At 43.7% G+C, this 17,838-nt stretch overlaps 3 protein-coding genes and 1 long non-coding RNA gene across 8 annotated transcripts in view; all 4 read right to left on the bottom strand.

Annotated features, from left to right (window-relative positions):
- Nucleotides 1-596: 596 nt before the first annotated feature.
- On the bottom strand, nucleotides 597-4,397 carry LOC133954080 (uncharacterized). Of its 2 annotated transcripts, none has more exons than XM_062388370.1 (2): nucleotides 4,326-4,397; nucleotides 597-3,005 (listed from the first exon to the last, which is right to left on the bottom strand). In XM_062388370.1, the coding sequence occupies exon 2, from the start codon at nucleotides 2,991-2,993 to the stop codon at nucleotides 1,875-1,877; it is 1,119 nt and encodes a 372-aa protein (XP_062244354.1). In that variant the 5' UTR covers nucleotides 2,994-3,005; nucleotides 4,326-4,397; the 3' UTR covers nucleotides 597-1,874. The 2 variants fall into 2 exon arrangements, with proteins under 2 accessions (XP_062244354.1, XP_062244356.1); XM_062388372.1 differs by having other exon boundaries at nucleotides 597-3,000; nucleotides 4,326-4,396.
- Nucleotides 4,398-4,735: 338 nt separating this feature from the next.
- On the bottom strand, nucleotides 4,736-7,862 carry LOC133954136 (uncharacterized). Its single transcript, XR_009920747.1, has 3 exons — nucleotides 7,725-7,862; nucleotides 5,633-7,452; nucleotides 4,736-5,492 (listed from the first exon to the last, which is right to left on the bottom strand). It is a non-coding gene; the product is annotated as an uncharacterized LOC133954136 (long non-coding RNA).
- Nucleotides 7,863-8,964: 1,102 nt separating this feature from the next.
- Nucleotides 8,965-13,156, bottom strand: LOC133954059 (bromodomain and WD repeat-containing protein 3-like). 2 transcript variants are annotated; one of them, XM_062388336.1, is made up of 4 exons: nucleotides 12,995-13,156; nucleotides 11,068-11,183; nucleotides 10,289-10,914; nucleotides 8,965-10,237 (listed from the first exon to the last, which is right to left on the bottom strand). In XM_062388336.1, exons 2-4 carry the CDS (start codon nucleotides 11,181-11,183, stop codon nucleotides 9,630-9,632), a joined length of 1,350 nt encoding a protein of 449 aa, XP_062244320.1. In that variant the 5' UTR covers nucleotides 12,995-13,156; the 3' UTR covers nucleotides 8,965-9,629. The 2 variants fall into 2 exon arrangements, with proteins under 2 accessions (XP_062244320.1, XP_062244319.1); XM_062388335.1 differs by having other exon boundaries at nucleotides 8,965-10,914; nucleotides 12,995-13,154.
- Nucleotides 13,157-15,292: 2,136 nt separating this feature from the next.
- The window catches only part of usp34 (ubiquitin specific peptidase 34), a 41,893-nt gene continuing 39,347 nt past the window's right edge, over nucleotides 15,293-17,838 (bottom strand). For all 3 annotated transcript variants that reach the window (XM_062388190.1, XM_062388191.1, XM_062388194.1), the window contains exons 76-78: nucleotides 17,637-17,777; nucleotides 17,381-17,537; nucleotides 15,293-16,940 (exon numbers count right to left, since the gene is read on the bottom strand). In XM_062388190.1, coding sequence (XP_062244174.1) covers nucleotides 16,225-16,940; nucleotides 17,381-17,537; nucleotides 17,637-17,777 — 1,014 coding nt within the window. In that variant the 3' untranslated portion in view covers nucleotides 15,293-16,224. The remainder of the gene's footprint in view (nucleotides 16,941-17,380; nucleotides 17,538-17,636; nucleotides 17,778-17,838) is intronic.

The following is a 17,838-nucleotide window of genomic DNA, read 5'->3' as shown; positions in this document are numbered from 1 at the left end:
ATCTTCTCAAGGAAACCTCCTCTCAAATCAAGCTTTTCCAAACTCCTAGCAGCGACTCTATGTCCTGTCGGTAAGATTCAACAAGCAAGAGCGTCACAGCTCAACAGAACCGCAAATGCAGAAACCTTACGACCAACCGGAGACTTCACCGAATTGCACTGAACTAAACTGCAACTTCTTTTCCCCTTTCCCTCGGACTGGTAACATAATCTGGGCTTAATAATGATACTAGACTAGGCAGGAATGTCTATTTGATTCTGTGTGGAGTTTGTAAGTTTGATATATGCTGTGATATTGTAGTAATAAGTTAAATGAAAGTTAAGGCTAGTTAGGCTTCCCACAGGCTTTCTTTCTGACTCTCTCATTATCTGTTCAACATCAATGCAGACACACGCATATCTCTACACCTAGTTAAACCTTCCCCCGCTACCAGTTGTAAAACCACTTCTGAAGAAAGGGGGGGGGGGCTGTTAACTTTAGGGGGCCAAACAGCCATCTTAGGAGCCCACAGGAAGGCGTTACTCTTTTGGTCAACCACCATTTTGAGAACCCCTTATCTATATAGTCACTCACTCACATACAGAGAGATACCAGAGTGGATGCTGAGCAAAGCTTTAATAAGAAAAAGAGAACATCATGAAAATCAGTGTTGTATTTAACATAGATTTGATTATATAGATTACATCAGCAGGTTGTCGTGGATGTTGGTTCATCACTGCTGACCACGTTTCTGAGTCTGATCAGAGATCAGAGGACAAATTCCATATTTGATGAGCGACTCTTCCCGTCAGCCTGAGCTCGATATTCAGCTGTAAATCATCCAACAAGCACACAGGTAGTTTATAATCAGCTGTGAGGCACATTATAGTTTCTGCTTTATTTCATTTAACAGAGCAAAACAAACATCAGACTCAGTATCAGCACTAAAGCAAAAAGAAACACATTATAAGACTCCTCCACTCACTCCAATCGGAGTGAATTGATCAACGTTTCAGTCAGAGACTCTTTGAAGATGTTTTTCTCACTGAGCGTCTGAAGCTTTGTGTGTTTGTTCTATAGTTTCATCTGGTTAGTTCTGGTTTCACATTGTAATTCAGGGACGAAAGATTTCTGACACAATGACAGTTGAAATGATCTTATAATTTTTTAGGCAGCCTTGTGCCCAGTGGGGGGGATCAGACTCAGAAGGGAAACAAACATGGAGGCGTGGCTTAGAGGCTGAATAGGCTGACACAGTTTGTAGCATGAGCTGAAGCTGAGTTTTATTGTTTAGCCCGGTTGTAAAACTACACAACCTTCTCATTGGCTTTTGCTGTTTTCTGTCTGAGCCAATTCCCGTGGATGTGAAACATGGTTCATGTCAGGAATGAGCCTGCGAGGGTCAAAGGTGACAATCTGGTTTAAAGTGTGTCGCAGCCTCACGAGCAGCGATCGAAGGGGCAGAGAGAACATCACCTGTTTATCACAGGACACACAGGAGGTCCAGGAAGGGAAGTCACCGGATAGGACAAAATGTGAGTTTCAAAATAAAACATGCAGAATAAAATGTTCGTTAAACTAAAGCAGAGATGTGTCATTGATTTGTTTTGATGCAGAACACTTGTGTTAATCAGTAGAACTACACAAACCACCGCAGTGAGCACGAGAGGTCCCGGCCCGATGAAGCCAACAGAACCACTTCATCAGCAGGAAGCACTAAGAAGACAAATGATACAAATCATTCTCTGGTATTGAGCGATTATTGATAAAGACTGATTGAAAACCGATTAAGACACAACTTCTGCTAACTGAGAGCTTCACTCACTCACTCTGCCTCTGACATGAGGCAGTTACCGTGTGTCTGTCAATCATCAGCTACACACGTTTGAGTGACGTTAATTTTTACGTCGTCTACAACACTTCTGGTTGTTGTTTGAGGTGGATGCTCCGTCGTTGTTTGTGGAGGTGGATGCTTCGTTGACTTCCACCACCACACCGACCTCACGCTGTAAACTCTCCCTGAAGGCCAAACGCATGTATTCAGCTGACGTGTCCACAGGAACTATGATATGTGCCACAGTGGTGCTGTGTCCAGGACGACGTGGTCCGTTGATCTGGATTTGCAGGTTGTAACACCGCTGATTGTTCCTGTTGCACAGTCCCTGGTTGTCAAGGCGAAGATTGCTCGAGGTTATCAACTCGGAACTGGACTGGTCACTCAAGCCCTGGTTGTCCCATCGGTTGATTAAGTCTACGGCTTCGTTGCGTAACCTTCTGTTGGTTGGAGCGATGTTACTAGAAGATCCTTCTTCTCTGAAAGTGGTCACTCTCCTGTTGTTGTTGTCTTCCCTGGTACAGATCACTTTTGGATTACCGGGTTGTCGTTTGGCGCGGGACGTCTGGGAAAACCCACACTCTCCTGGACTGATCACTCCACAGTAATCCCAGTCGTTGTTGAATGTTGTGTAGCACCAGGTGTAACTCTCACCATGGCTTCCACACTGGTGATTGAAGCGACACGGCTCATTCTTGTAGGTGTGGTCTTGTAGAGGTGAGCAGTACTCCCAGTCATCTCCATCATGGCACCAGAAGTAATCATCTGACTCATAGTACTGACATCTGTCAACACATTCTTTCTGATACCTGGTGTAGTAAATCATTGCTCTCGGCTCCACCCGACCACAATTGCTCCAGGATCCTCCCCACAACAAGCACCTGTAGAAGTTTTCTCCATATTTCCCACAGGCATTGCTACAGTAGCTGCCTTTGTAATCAATGTTCTCTCCTGGTGAGCAGTAGTCCCAGCCCTCTTCGGAATGGCACCAGTAGTAGTCAGAACCACGCTTTTCACACCTGTCGGAACATCGCACATTGTACGTGGAGGTGAAATACTTCGCCGGACATTCGTCAATGCATTGATCCCAAAAGTTGTAGGTTTCTCCAGGCGTGAGCCACAGTGAGAAACAGAGGATGAAAGAGAACGACAGAGTGGAACGTCTCCCAAGATCTTCCATTTCAGCTCTGTGCTGCAGAGAGGGGGGGGGGGGGAGAGAGAAGGGGGGGGGGGGGGAGAGAGATAGGGGAGAGAGGGAGAGAGACAAAGCGAGACAGACAGGTGGGAAGAGAGAGAGCGCGGGCGGGGGAGAGAGAGGGAGAGAGAGGTGGGGAGAGAGGGAGAGAAAGGGGGGGCGAGAGGGAGAGAGACAGAGAGGGGCGTGAGAGAGGGCGTAGGGAGAGAGACAGAGAGAGGGGGAGACAGGTAGAATAAAGAGAGAGGGAGAGACAGAGAGGGGGAAGAGATAGGGAGAGAGAGGGGGGAGAGAGAGAGGGGGGAAGAGAGGGCGAGAGAGGGGGAGACAGGTAGAATGAAGAGAGAGGGAGAGAGAGACAGGGGGTAGAGAGGTAGAATGAAGAGAGAGGGGGAGAAAGAGATAGAGAGAGGGGGGAGAGAGGTAGAAGGAAGAGAGAGGGAGAGACAGAGAGGGGGAGAGAGAGAGGGGGGAAAAGAGTGAGAGAGAGGGGGAGACAGGTAGAATGAAGAGAGAGGGAGAGAGAGAGAGGGGGGAGAGAGAGGGGGGGAAGAGAGTGAGAGAGAGGGGGAGACAGGTAGAATGAAGAGAGGGAGAGAGAGAGAGGGGGTAGAGAGGTAGAAGGAAGAGAGAGGGAGAGAGAGAGAGGGGAGAAAGAGAGAGAAATAGGGGGGAGAGAGGTAGAAGGAAGAGAGAGGGAGAGAGAGAGAGGGGGAGAAAGAGAGAGAAATAGGGGGGAGAGAGGTAGAAGGAAGAGAGAGGGAGAGACAGAGACAGAGAGAGAGACAGAGAGGGGAGAGAGAGATAAAAAATCATAAAAATAATCCATATATAGAATATTAAATGATGAGTAAAAGATTCACCTGAACAAGGGATTTATAAATGTAATAAAGTTAATCAGTACATTTTAGAATTCAGTTAATAGTTATGGAATAAAAAAATGTAAATGTTTACATTTCATTTCATTTTCAATATTTGTTGAAAAAACCTTTATAAATTACTTGATTCACAATTTACAATAAGAACACAGATTTAAAATCACCTTTCTTGTTTACGTTTACATCTGAATGCTGAGATAGTGAAGATTATAATTATAATAATGACAAACTAACTAACGATCAAATAAATTTAGTAAAAATATTGTAAGAAAAATACTGTAACAGTAAATGATTCAATGAGACTCAAATAAAACAAATTATATTAAAAGGATTAAAATTGGGAAATAATAGAACCAATGACTATAAAATATATCTGTTGATATGTTTATGAATGAAATGACATTTCTTTCATCTCTAGAGATAATAGAAGAATTGTTACCGTCTGTTGCTCGTTCCGAAGTTTGTTATTTGCTTCTGAATTTCTGATATATATATATATATAGGCACGATGTTGACTGATGCATTGTGGGAAACCTTGAACGTTGAACCGATCTGGTTAATCACTGTTCAGTATTTCTGTTTGAGTCCAAGTGACCTTAGATCACATTCAGCTGAATCTGCTTCATCATCATCATGGTGCACAGACGGAATCTCCTCCTCCGTGTTCATTACAGTCAGAGTGCTTATTGTTATTATACATCTGATCGTAAGTTAGTTAGTTAGTTAGTTAGTTAGGTAGTTAGGTAGTTAGGTCGTCCAGCAACAAGTAATAACAGGTTGCACTGGTTGGCCGTCATAGTAAAAATCTTAAAAAGATTATAAACACACACACACACAGAAACCAGACTGGATCCTGAGCAAAGCTTTAATAAGAAAAAAGAGAACATCATGAAAATCAGTGTTGCATTTAACATAGATTTGATTATATAGATTACATCAGCAGGTTGTTGTGGATGTTGGTTCATCACTGCTGACCCCGTTTCTGAGTCTGATCAGAGATCAGAGGACAAATTCCATATTTGATGAGCGACTCTTCCCGTCAGCCTGAGCTCGATATTCAGCTGTAAATCATCCAACAAGCACACAGGTAGTTTATAATCAGCTGTGAGGCACATTATAGTTTCTGCTTTATTTCATTTAACAGAGGAAAACAAACATCAGACTCAGTATCAGCACTAAAGCAAAAAGAAAAGGGTGAGGGGTGGGGGGGAGATCTAAAATGGTCCCATGGCTCCTGCAGCAGCCAGTGCAGGGAGTCCCCTTGTAGCCTTCGCTCTTTTAAAAAAAGGTTCCAGACTTTAAAAACACTCTGATAAGAACCAGGAAGAGATGGTGACTCTCTTGTTATCGCTCATTAAAGACAGAATAAAATCCAGACCCAGGCTGTTCAAATGTTGCAGGATGCGCCGGGACAGAGGTCTCCACAGAGCGTCCATTGGCCCGGTCAGTAATCTCTGGACGAACTGGAGGCGGAAGGCAGCGCCCCTGCTGGCCAGATGGACCAGGCCCTGCCCCCCCTCCTCCTTAGGAAGGAAAAGGACACTCTGAGGTATTGGAGTCCTCCTTTCTTCCAGGCCAGCAGAGCCTCGCTCTTCCCCCCGCTCACCTTTGCAGAAGAGATAAAACCAAAGTCATTTACAGTGTCAGATAAAATATCAATGTCTTTTTGTGTAGTCACAGGTATGATAAGATCTTCTGCATACAAAGATAATTTAAAAGATACACTACACTGGGGGAAACACACACCTTTTAAAACCTTCCTTAGCTTATGGAGCAGAGGCTCGATGGTTAGAGAGTACAACATCCCAGAGAGAGAAAGAGAGAGACAGACACAGAGAGACAGAGAGAGAGAGAGAGAGAGAGAGAGAGACACAGAGAGACAGAGAGAGAGAGAGAGAGAGAGGTGGCAGAATCACACATTAGGTCATAGTTCAAGTAGCAATACCAACTCAAATATACAGAATGACACGACTTCCATCATCACCACAGCCTAACTATGAATTTGGACGTGGTCATCTCGACTTCCTTCCACTATGAAGCCAAAGTATCTTGGATACGAATGCTGCCATCTTGTGGGGAGGACGTCATGGAGCAGATATCCAGCTGCAGACGATCGACCAATCACGAGTCAGTCTCAGCTGTCAATCATTACGTCTCAGCCCCTTTTCATATCATCAAATAACTAATTCAAACCAAACTGATCTGACAAATGAACACTTGAACATCAGTGTGGTTATTACAGTAGAGAAATACATTTATTATGTATTATTATTAGGAGTAGCAGTAGTATAATTAGTATTATTACAATATAATACACATATAATGCTGAAATAATATAGAATTACAGACACAGTGAAAATACCCTTAGTACTACCCAGGATGATGACCAGTGTATCAATAGTTTAAATCACAGTAACAGCAATAATCATTCATGACAAAATACATTCATAATAAAAAAGAATTAACCCTCGTGTTGTTGCTGGGTCGGATAGATCCAGTGTGTGTGTGTGTGTGTCTTTGTGGGTCATTTATAGCAGACGGTGTGTTTCTCTTGATCGTATCATTGATTACAAGGCAAAACCCCTGATGACACTGAGGTGCAAAGGGAAGTTATGACCCATGACACACGGAGCTTCTCTTTCCAGCTTCTCCTTCCTCTTCTTCATCCCTATCACATCAAAGTAATTCATATCTCATCAGTACATGTTACTGACTTGTTCCCCTTCCCCGGAGTCCCTTTGCCTTATCGCCTGCAGATCCAGGGCCTCTGTGGCCGCACCATGGATTATGATTTGTGGATCGTGCATCAGAGGTCACAATGGTGGATCCAGTTTGGTGGATTCTATATCGTGCTGGCTGGTCGTAGTGGGAATGGCGGATCCTTTATCACGTTGGCATCAGATAATGGTGGTGGACCATGACTGAGATGGCAGCTGATGATGGATCCTAACTGGTGGCAGTGGACAATGACTGTGGACTATAGTGGATCTGATCTAGATGCTGGATCATGATCTTGCTGGCTGCTGACCGTAGACTATGATTGCAGCAGGACTGATATATAGTATTGAAGTTATCCTTCAAGATTTTCAAGTAGTTTTTCCTGAGTCTTGTTGAGGGTTAAGCACAGAGGATGTCTCACATTGTTAAAGCCCTATGAGACAAATCAGGATTTGTGAATATGGGCTATAGAAATACAATTTGATTGATTGATGATGATTGATCCCGAAGAGGACTCGCAAGAGCAAGACCGAGAAACTGACAAAGAAGAAGACGGAGACGACGGAGACGAGGACTACGACCCAGTGGGTGATGCTGCTGCAGATTCTTGATCCTTGGAGGATGAAGAACAAGAAGAAGAAGACCACGGCTCAACCACCACCACCACCGGACCCGTGGAAAGAGAGACCTTCAGGAAACGGAGAAATAGCATGGTCCTCGAGGGCGTACGGCCGAGAGGAGGGCCGCTGCTCCTCCTCCTCCTCCTCCTCCTCTGCTGCGGGTCAAAGCGCTGCCGCTACGCCCCCCCCGCCCCATCCCGGGCCCCACGATGCACGGCCTCTGGTCGTCTTCCACAGCACGGACAGCAAAAGGGTTAATCAATATAGAAGAAAATATAAATTCCAGTTTGTGAGGATATTTTTACAAACTGATGTAAATCTACTGCGTCACATGTCGAACATTCATCACGTTAAGTTTACAGCAGAGTCACCGTCTACAGTTAAAATGATCCAGTATGGGAATTCTTACCCTGTCTGAGAAATGGTTCATTTTACTAAATAATAAATCTGCATTAGTACATTCAATAGTTTCTGATTTTGATAGAGAAACAGTCACTTACAGTCAGTTGCGTGTGGTGAAGTCTGTAGATTTTGCTGCTGACGTCTGATATACATACAGTGTTTGTCTCAAAGCCTTGGACTGAAGCATTGTGGGACACCTTGGACCGTCTGTCCTCATCAAACACTGGTCAATGTCTCTGTTTGATTCATTTCACTGTGCAAAGCAATGAAGCTTTTAACAGAAAATAGTCAAAGATGTTTATTGTTGAACTGCCCTGAAAGATACAGAGTCTTACACACACATTTAGAAATGCATATATATGTAGAATGTATATGACCATTGACAGGGACATGATATTATAACTTAAAAACAGATATATTCCATGTTCATGTGTAAACAGACAGAACGTGCACAGCTACCAGCTTTGGGCTGCAGATGTTTTCACGTGCACATCACTGCTGACCCCGTTTCTGAGTCTGATCAGAGATCAGAGGACAAACTCAATATTTGATGAGCGACTCTTCCCGTCAGCCTGAGCTCGATATTCAGCTGTAAATCATCCAACAAGCACACTGACCATACAAGTATATGAATAATAACGACAACAATGACAGTCATAACAATTATTGACAAAATTAGTTCAAAATAAAAAAGATTGAGTAATAATAGAACCAATGATTATGAAATATCTCTGTTTTCTCGGTTTTCTCTGTTTTCATCTCTAGAGATAATAGAAGAACTGTTACCGTCTGTTGCTCGTTCCGAAGTTTGTTATTTGCGTCTAAATTTCTGATATATATATATATATAGGCACGATGTTGACTGATGCATTGTGGGAAACCTTGAACGTTGAACCGATCTGGTTAATCACTGTTCAGTATTTCTGTTTGAGTCCAAGTGACCTTAGATCACATTCAGCTGAATCTGCTTCATCGTCATCATGGTGCACAGACGGAATCTCCTCCTCCGTGTTCATTACAGTCAGAGTGCTTATTGTTATTATACATCTGATCGTATGAAGTCATTATAAGAACTTCTTGTTGTGTTCATCTGTATTTTGTAGTCGAGTGTCAACAAACACGTTCTCAGAAATGTTGTAATATCACAGACGACCGAGGGTCAGACGATTAAACAGATAAGAGACAGTTCCAGTCAGTGGAAAGAACTGAAAGGAAAACAAACCAAAACAATGTGTTTTATATGAGATTGGATTATATTACAATTACAGAACATGCATACACACACACACACACACACACACACACACACACACACACACACACACAGAGAGACCAGAGTTGATGCTGAGCAAAGCTTTAATAAGAGAAAACAGAACATCATGAAAATCAGTGATGCATTTTACATAGATTTGATTATACAGATTACAGAAGCAGGTTGTCGTGGATGTTGGTTCAGATGATCGTCTGTAAATAAAGATGAACGATGCAGCTTCACTTCGGCCTCTGTCCACAAATGAAACCAAATATCATGGACGTCTCGTTTTATATCAAATAACTAAATAAACCAAACTGATCAGGAAAACTTCAGTGAGACAAGAACGACCTGAAGTGACTGAAATCTTTAAGAGACATTTATTTAATGTAATAGTTTTTTGTATCTGCTAACATGGAGGAGGAGGAGGAGGAGTTTATGACCTGTACAGCAGCCAGCCTCCAGGGGGCGATCAAGGTGCTTTGGTTTTAATTTTTGTGGTTGTCATGTCGTCCATCTTTATACATTTATCTTTTAATATTATCAAAGTTTATCTATTAACAGACAATCAAAGAACCTCAATACAATTCTAAAGTAATATATTTAATTCCTTCAAAGCTCAAAGCCTCATTGGTTAGCTGCACAGCTAACGCGCTAATCGTGGCATTATCACGTGATCATGTTAGCAAAGCTAGTTGTGTTAAACTCAGACTCAGTCCTGTCGTTCAGAAAAGGTTCATTTGTTTGCTTCTCAAAAATCGGAGGCAAAAATCCAGTCCTGGTCCAAACCCCGTCTTCTGCTTCTCCCCCCTCGCCTGCTCTTTTTACCTTTCCCTCCTCGTCCTCCTTTTCCTCTTCTCCCTTTCCCTTTCCCTCTTCTCCTTTTCCCTCCTTTAACTCTTCTCCCTTTCCCTTTCCCTTTCCCTCTTCTCCTTTTTCCTTTCCCTTTCTTTCTTCTCCCTTTACCTCCTTTGCCCTTGCTCACTTTTCCTTTGCCCTTGCTCACTCTTCCATCTCCAGAATCAAAGCCGATGTGAGGGGTCAATACGTCCACTACCGTCCTTAAATCACCTCCGTTGCCTTCATCAGAGCCCGTTGGGGACAGAGAGACACTTTCACCAGTCGCAACGTCATTTCCATTCTCATCAACTGAGGGGGCGTCCTCAGCTCCCTTGTTGCTCTCAGAGATGTGAGCAGAGCTGTCACCTGTGTTATAACTGATGTCCCTTCTTACTCTGTCCCCTTTTCCTTTTTTTGGGTCTAGCCAACCATCCTGAGCCCCCCCCTGTGAGGAGGAGCCACCTCTACCTGGATTCCTGTTAGCCTGAGCCCCCCCCTGTGAGGAGGAGCCACCTCTACCTGGATTCCTGTTAGCCTGAGCCCCCCCCTGTGAGGAGGAGCCACCTCTACCTGACTGAGGACCGTCTGACACACATGTCTGTGCCACCTGACCGTCACTTGAGCAGCTGACACACTTCATCTGTTGGTTTTCATAGTCACAGCGGAAGATGTTCTGTAGACCAATGGGACCCAGGTCACTCTCGGTCTTACCAGACCCGTACGTTGCAAGTCGCCTGAGGGCTCTAACGCGCTCCATGTCTGTGTTCTCCTGACCAATTCTGGGCTTGAATATTTTAGAAAACACAACTGCCCAGTTATTCCAACGCCGAATTTCATTTAACCCTCTAAGGATGCTTAGCGGGTGATCTTCATCTGTACATTGTTCAACACACGGGGAGGCGTAAACATAGAACAGCAACAAATCATCCTGATTGAATTGAGGACTGTTGTACAACTGATTCAATTTGTCCACAACGCGTGACTCTGCATGAAGACCACCCCCAGGCTTGGCTGCAACCACCCTGCTGCCGACGTACACTTCACCGTTGTTGATCTTGTTCTCCACGTTGGCAGCAGGGTCACTTTCGAGGACTTTCTGGATTTGGTAAGCACCCTGTTTCAGGTTCTGGTCCTGGTTCTGGTTCTGGTTCAGCGGGATACTCACGGCCAGACTGAACACACCTTCTGCACGGTACCTGCCACAAGGGTCAAATGAGGTCAACAGGTTAAACATGTATGTTACCACGTACAAAGCTCTTTATCGCCCCCTGGTGACTGCCTGTACTATAGATCACAATCATCACTGTCCATGTAAACATCATCAGTTCAGGATTCAGAAGTTCACTCACTTGCTCAAGAGTTCTTTTACCAGCGGTTCAAGTTCGTTCAGGTTCACAGCAAAACTGTGTTCAGTCGACAGGAGGAAGAGCAGCAGCAGAACCGTGATCCGGCTCCGGGCGGCCATCTGAACCCAGATCAGATTTATTAACATGGTATCTGAACCCAGATCAGGTTTATTAACATGGTATCTGAACTCAGATCAGGTTTATTAACGTGGTATCTGAACTCAGATCAGGTTTATTAACATGGTATCTGAACTCAGATCAGGTTTACTAACATGGTATCTGAACTCAGATCAGGTTTATTAACATGGTATCTGAACTCAGATCAGGTTTACTAACATGGTATCTGAACCCAGATCAGGTTTACTAACATGGTATCTGAACCCAGATCAGGTTTATTAACATGGTATCTGAACTCAGATCAGGTTTATTAACATTGTGTCTGAACCCAGATCAGATTTATTAACATGGTGTCTGAACCCAGATCAGGTTTATTAACATGGTATCTGAACCCAGATCAGGTTTATTTACATTGTGTCTGAACCCAGATCAGGTTTATTTACATGGTATCTGAACTCAGATCAGGTTTACTAACATGGTATCTGAACTCAGATCAGGTTTATTAACATGGTATCTGAACCCAGATCAGATTTATTAACATGGTGTCTGAACCCAGATCAGGTTTATTAACATGGTATCTGAACTCAGATCAGATTTATTTACATGGTATCTGAACCCAGATCAGGTTTACTAACATGGTATCTGAACTCAGATCAGGTTTATTAACATGGTATCTGAACTCAGATCAGATTTATTTACATGGTATCTGAACCCAGATCAGGTTTATTAACATGGTATCTGAACTCAGATCAGGTTTATTAACATGGTATCTGAACCCAGATCAGGTTTATTAACATGGTTTCTGAACCCAGATCAGGTTTATTAACATGGTATCTGAACCCAGATCAGGTTTATTAACATGGTATCTGAACTCAGATCAGGTTTATTAACATGGTATCTGAACCCAGATCAGGTTTATTAACATGGTATCTGAACTCAGATCAGGTTTATTAACATGGTATCTGAACCCAGATCAGGACTTTTCAACATTTTTGTAGATTTCAAATAAAATTTCTTCTAATTTATGGATTAGATGTAAATAATCATATTCAATAGACTGATCTTTGCAATAACTGATATTTGTAATTTACATCAGATCCAAATGTGGTTTCAATGGAGACACTTTGATGAATCGTGTAAATAGTTTTCACCTCAAACTAAAAGTAAAAAATAATTGTGGTTTGTGTGAAACTATAGATTTGTGTTGTTTTAAAGACATTGTGTTATAGAGAATAATACAGTAAGTACAGTTTGTATATATACATGTATATATGTATAACTGATGCTCCACCCATTCACCATTAGCCAATAAGAGTCTTCAGATGTATTTCTCGTTTATGTCCCCGATATGAAAACTTACTTTACACAATAAACAATAAGCATTTTATCTAAAAGAGTTTTTCTTATTTCAGGTTCTATATATTTGGTTGTTTATGTGTTTTCTTTTTATTTATTTAAGTTAATTGTTAAACTATTAAAAATAAATAATCAAACCTCAGTTACATATATTCGTCACAAAGATTCGATAACGACATCTCAGGAATCACTGACGATTTATTTTTGATAATCAGAATTTGTTGGACTCCCTAATATCGGCATCTGCCTCAAACATGGTGTGATCAGGGCTGTGTAGAATAAATACAGATCATAGTAATTGTAGCTTTGGCTGCTCTTTGCTTCCATACTTCAGACCTGGCTTCTGAAGAACATTCATCAAATCAAACCTTGACAATGAGTCAGATTAGAGACGCCACTAAAGACTCAATATCACTGAAGTTTCCCTTTAGAGTGAAATGACCTGAAGTGTATTTACCTCCTTGGTTGGAGAAGTCGTCAGACGTGTTGAGTTCTCTTCAGACGGACGAGTCACTGAACGATGTGAGGAGGAGAGAAGATTGTTAAACCTCGACCAGGAGTCGCCCTCAGATCGGTGCTGTGACCTTATATGAACATATTCCTCACAATAAGGAAGATAACAAACATTTAGCTGTTTGAAATAAGGAACTTCAGAGACGATGGGAGGTCTTTTCTTGTCTTTCACACGTCTCTTGTTTTGTCTTGTCACTTCATGAAGCTGTGACACACACACACAAACACACACACACACACACACACACACACACACACTCACACACACACACAAACACACACACACACATGCACAAACACACACACACACACACACAAACACACACACACACAAACACACACACACAAACACACACACACACATGCACAAACACAAACATACACACACACACACACACACAAACACACACACACAAACACACACACAAACACGCACGCACAAACACACACAAACTCCTTCCTTCACTCACTGAGGTTACATTCATAAGTAAATAAAACGAGTTTACAAAATAATGTTTAAAATTAAATACTGCATGTAGGCCTGTAAAAAAACAAGACAAATATATAAAATATACAAAGAGTCTGAAATCTGCTGTACTGACTGTTGACAAAAATAAATATTAATGATGTGTGACTTTGTGTGTAGATTAATAACACAATTAAAGATGGAGAAATTTCGTCATGTGGGGGCAAAAATGGGGGAAATTAAAACTCCAGGAAATCGTAAGAATGGGATGCATATTTAATAATTGATATAATATAAATCTTACACCATTAAAAATCGAGTTTCCGTGTGTTTTCGGTACGATGGGGTGACGTAACTTCATTGGTTAACATTGCATGAATCACATCATGATTAATCTGCCTCTTGCGGTGCCCTCTCTGCATCTTGCGCCCCACGCCACCGCCTGTGTGGTCTACGCCAGGAGCCGCCCCTGAAACCAAATGTTCTTGTTATAGTGAAATCGGTTTCAGGTCAATCACATTGAGTCAAATCGACTTTGCTGAAGTGATGAGAACATGAGAATGAAAAGAAAAACCAGTTTGTTGAAACCAGTTTTGGACCAAGTTAAAATCTGAATGCTGAGAATTGTGTTTCTGTCGTGAACAGACGGACGGAAGCTTCCTCTTTCTTCTGTTGTCTCCATCGAGGACCTGCACGTCAGAGTGAGACGACGGTTCCAACTCGATGAACGCTCGGATGTGCAGATTGAAGATGGAGATAAAGAAAAGGAGAAGGAACCTCCACACTTCTGCTGTGAGAACAAGAGCAGAGACGTGTTCACAGCACAAACATCCACTTTGACGTTTCCTGATTAAAACATGAGCTGAAGAAATGAGTTGGTTCAGAAAATAAAGAGTCAGAAAGTGATGCTTAGAGTTGGTTGCTCCTTCCAGGTTTGTTCTCCCACGCCTCAACGCTGTGCACTCTGGGTAATTCCCTTTTACAAGGTCTTACAGAAACTATGCATCACGTCCACGATGTCCCAGCAGAACAAACCTGAGGTCTCACTGAGGGACGAGTTCTTCAGGGTGGACGATGGAACTGAGAACATCCAGGATTCAGAAGTCAGTGTCAGCTGTCAATCATCACGTCTCAGCCCGTTCCTCATATCATCAAATAACTAATGAAAACCAAACTGATCAGAAACACTTGAACATCAGAGAGAGAAGAACGACCTGAAATGACCAAAAACATCTTTAAAACATTGTTAAACATGATTTATTTTTTGTTCCATGTCCCATCTGCTAACATGGAGGGTTTGACCTACACTGCAGCTGGCCACCAGGGGGCGATCAGCTGCACTTTTGGCAGCTGTCATGTCGTCCATCTTTACACATTTATCTATTATCTAAATTCATCTATTTACATTCAATGAACCGTAATTAAATAAGGTAATAAATTAAATTCCTCATCTGTTAGCTACACAGCTAACATGCTAATGGTGAACATCATGTCATCGTCATGTGATGATGTCAGAATGTTCACGTGGTTTAACTCACTGTCGCTCATTGAAGTTCATTTGTTCTCTTCTCAAATCTGCTTCACAACCTCTGGTTCACGATCGGGAGCCGACAACTCGTCAAAGTTTCATAACACAACTCAGACGTTACTCACTCTCAGGTCACATGATCGTTTCTCTTCCTGTTCGTCTCCGCTGCAGAAACCAAACCTGAAAGAATCCACTTCTACACAGGAAAGAAAAAGCCTCACAGCTCCAGACGAGTCCCAGGTCACAACTCTTCTTATTAAAACTGTTTTATTAATTTATTCTCTATTAAAATAAAATCAGGAGAATCAGAACACAGCAGAAGAAGCCAAAATAAACAATAGATTATGGAATGTACTTCAGTAAAGAAAATAAAAGCTCCAGCTGGTCCAACATGGCGGCTTTATTTCAACCACAGTCAAATAAAGCACCGCTTTTATATACTCATATATATATAAAGATATTTATATATATATTTATATAGTTTTCATATACACCTTCAGGCAATGACTAGAGAGGATTCTTTACAGAATCAAGTTTCTTGTGGTTCTCTTAATTTACAGGTAAACTTAATTTCTGGATAATGAAACCACAGAAAAATCAAGGCAACGTTTTCTTTTGCCTCGTTCATAAAGTACAAAACTGGCACAGAGGACGACCGTTTTCATACACAGTAAAAATGCAATAAAATTAAATTACAAACAGAGGAGACAAAAGTCCTGTAAACCTTTCCCCGTTACAGCAAACCTCAAATAAAATCACTTTTCAAAACAAATTCAAATCAGTATAAAACACACACGCGCACACACACACACACACGCAGACACACACACACACACACTCACACTCACACAAACAAAAACCCCAACAGAACAAAACCTTTTTTTTGCCCTTTGAAATCAATGTGCTATAGCTTGAACGACTTTTTCTTCTTTTCGTCAAACGAGGGCTCGGCTGCGAAGTCGGACGTGAGCGGAGCGAGACAGGAAGGGGAGGAGCCACTGAAGCTGGAGAAACCCTCCGACTGAACATCAGCTGAAGGCAACGAGCAGCAGCACACAAACAGCAGAAGAAGAAGAAGAAACCGGAAAACAGGAAAACGTTGTTTCTCCCTCGGAGATGAATTCAGATTTTTTTTAAAAGAGAAAGAAGAAGATCTCATGGCGGCTGTGAGTTAGTGATGTCATGAGGAGGGGGGGTCCTTTACGGACAGTTTGGTAACTATGGCGATAGTGGCTTCCACCGTCCTGTACAGCATGTCCAGCATGTCAGGGGGGGGGCCGGCGCTTGGAAACGCCTGGGGGGCGTGGCCACTGCAGCCCTCTGACCCCTCCCCCACCAGGCCAAGGGCAGATGGGAAGGTGGCGTCCTCTGAGGGGGGCGGAGCCAAGCTGCTGCTGGCCTTGGCGGCCGTTTCTTTCTCCTCCTTCACTTCCTCTGAGGATCCTGACATCATCGCCTCACCCCGCCCCTCCTCCCGAGGCCCCTCCCCCATCGCCACGCACCGCGCCGGCTCAGGTTCGTCTCCCTGAACAAACGCCTCCTGCAGCAGGGAGGAGGAGGAGGAGAACGAGGAGGAGGATGACGATGAAGAAGCCTCCATCTTCTCCTCCTTGGGGGAGGAGTCCAGGTTTCCAGAGGATGCCGGGGCGGGCTCAGGGGAGGGCGGGTCCTGCTCAGTACCCGGGTCGATCAGCGAGGAGGAGTCTCGGGTCTCCGTGTCCGAGGTGCTGGTGGGCGTCAGCGCCTCCTGGTGGTCGGGCCTCAGCTCGCTGCAGGGCGGGAGAATGGAGGAAGAGGAGGTGGAGGCCACACAGGGCGGCGCTGACGTGTCACCGGCTCGGTCGTCATCACTGCTCACCCGCCGCCGCTTCACCGGGGTTGCACCTTCATCCTCAGCTGACACACACACACACACACACACACACACAGACACACAGACAATCCTCATTATTAAGAACTCAAACTGTCCACACTAAAGCACATGACCAGTGAACGTGAGTGGTCATGTGATGTAAACAGGAAGTAGATCCTCTGAAGGAGGAACAGTGAAGGTGACGAGTCAGAGCAGGAAGTGCTACTGATAGGAAGTGCTACTGACAGGAAGTGCTACTGACAGGAAGTGTTACTGACAGGAAGTGCTACTGACAGGAAGTGTTAGCTGCTAGTCAAGTCATGTGACTGATGAGAACCAATCAGGAAGAGAACGTCTTGAATACATGTAGTTTTACTTTTTTGTTTTCTCAGAGGAGGTTTGACTTAAGACCTAAAAATGACACTGAAATGCTCAGTGTGTGTGTTAGAGTGTGTGTGTGTGTGTGTGTTAGAGTGTGTTGTACCTTTGGCCTTGTGGTCCTTGGCCTCCAGCTCCAACACGCTGCGCTGCTGGACGCACACACGACAGCGGCCCAGCAGCTCCTGGAGGGCGGGGCAGAGGGCGGGGTCAACGGCCTGAGGCGGCTGGACGGACAGCAGCAGCACCAACGCCCTCAGGTCCTAACGGAGCAGAGACACAAATCAGAAGACGAGGTTTGTGTCTGAAGGAAACAAGGGGAGTGTGTGTGTGTGTGTGTGTGTGTCTGTGTGTGTGCGTACAGCGTTCAGCAGGCCGCTGGTCTTGCTGAGCTCCAGGCGGTGAGCGGCGAGCTCGGGCTGCAGGCTGCTCTGCTCACTCAGCAGGTTCGTCACCAGAACACTGATGAGGTTGGAGCAGCTGGGACCAGACAGGACCTGGACCTGCACACAAAGGGGGGGGGGGGGTTCTTATCTCAGAAGATAAATCTAGACGTCTTTGATA

Source organism: Platichthys flesus, chromosome 5, assembly GCF_949316205.1.
Source record: "Platichthys flesus chromosome 5, fPlaFle2.1, whole genome shotgun sequence".
NCBI lineage: Eukaryota > Metazoa > Chordata > Actinopteri > Pleuronectiformes > Pleuronectidae > Platichthys > Platichthys flesus.
The sequence above is the reverse complement of the archived record's forward strand: the minus strand, read 5'-3'. Positions and strand labels throughout refer to the sequence as shown.

Bases quoted from the DNA above. Each gene is read 5' to 3' on its own strand.
- LOC133954080 (XM_062388370.1), bottom strand. From the start codon at position 2,993: ATGGAAGATCTTGGGAGACGTTCCACTCTGTCGTTCTCTTTCATCCTC.
- LOC133954059 (XM_062388335.1), bottom strand. From the start codon at position 11,183: ATGGCCGCCCGGAGCCGGATCACGGTTCTGCTGCTGCTCTTCCTCCTG. The intron at 10,915-11,067 runs GTGAGTGAACTT...CCCTTGTGGCAG, and splicing joins GTAAAAGAACTCTTGAGCAA to GTACCGTGCAGAAGGTGTGT.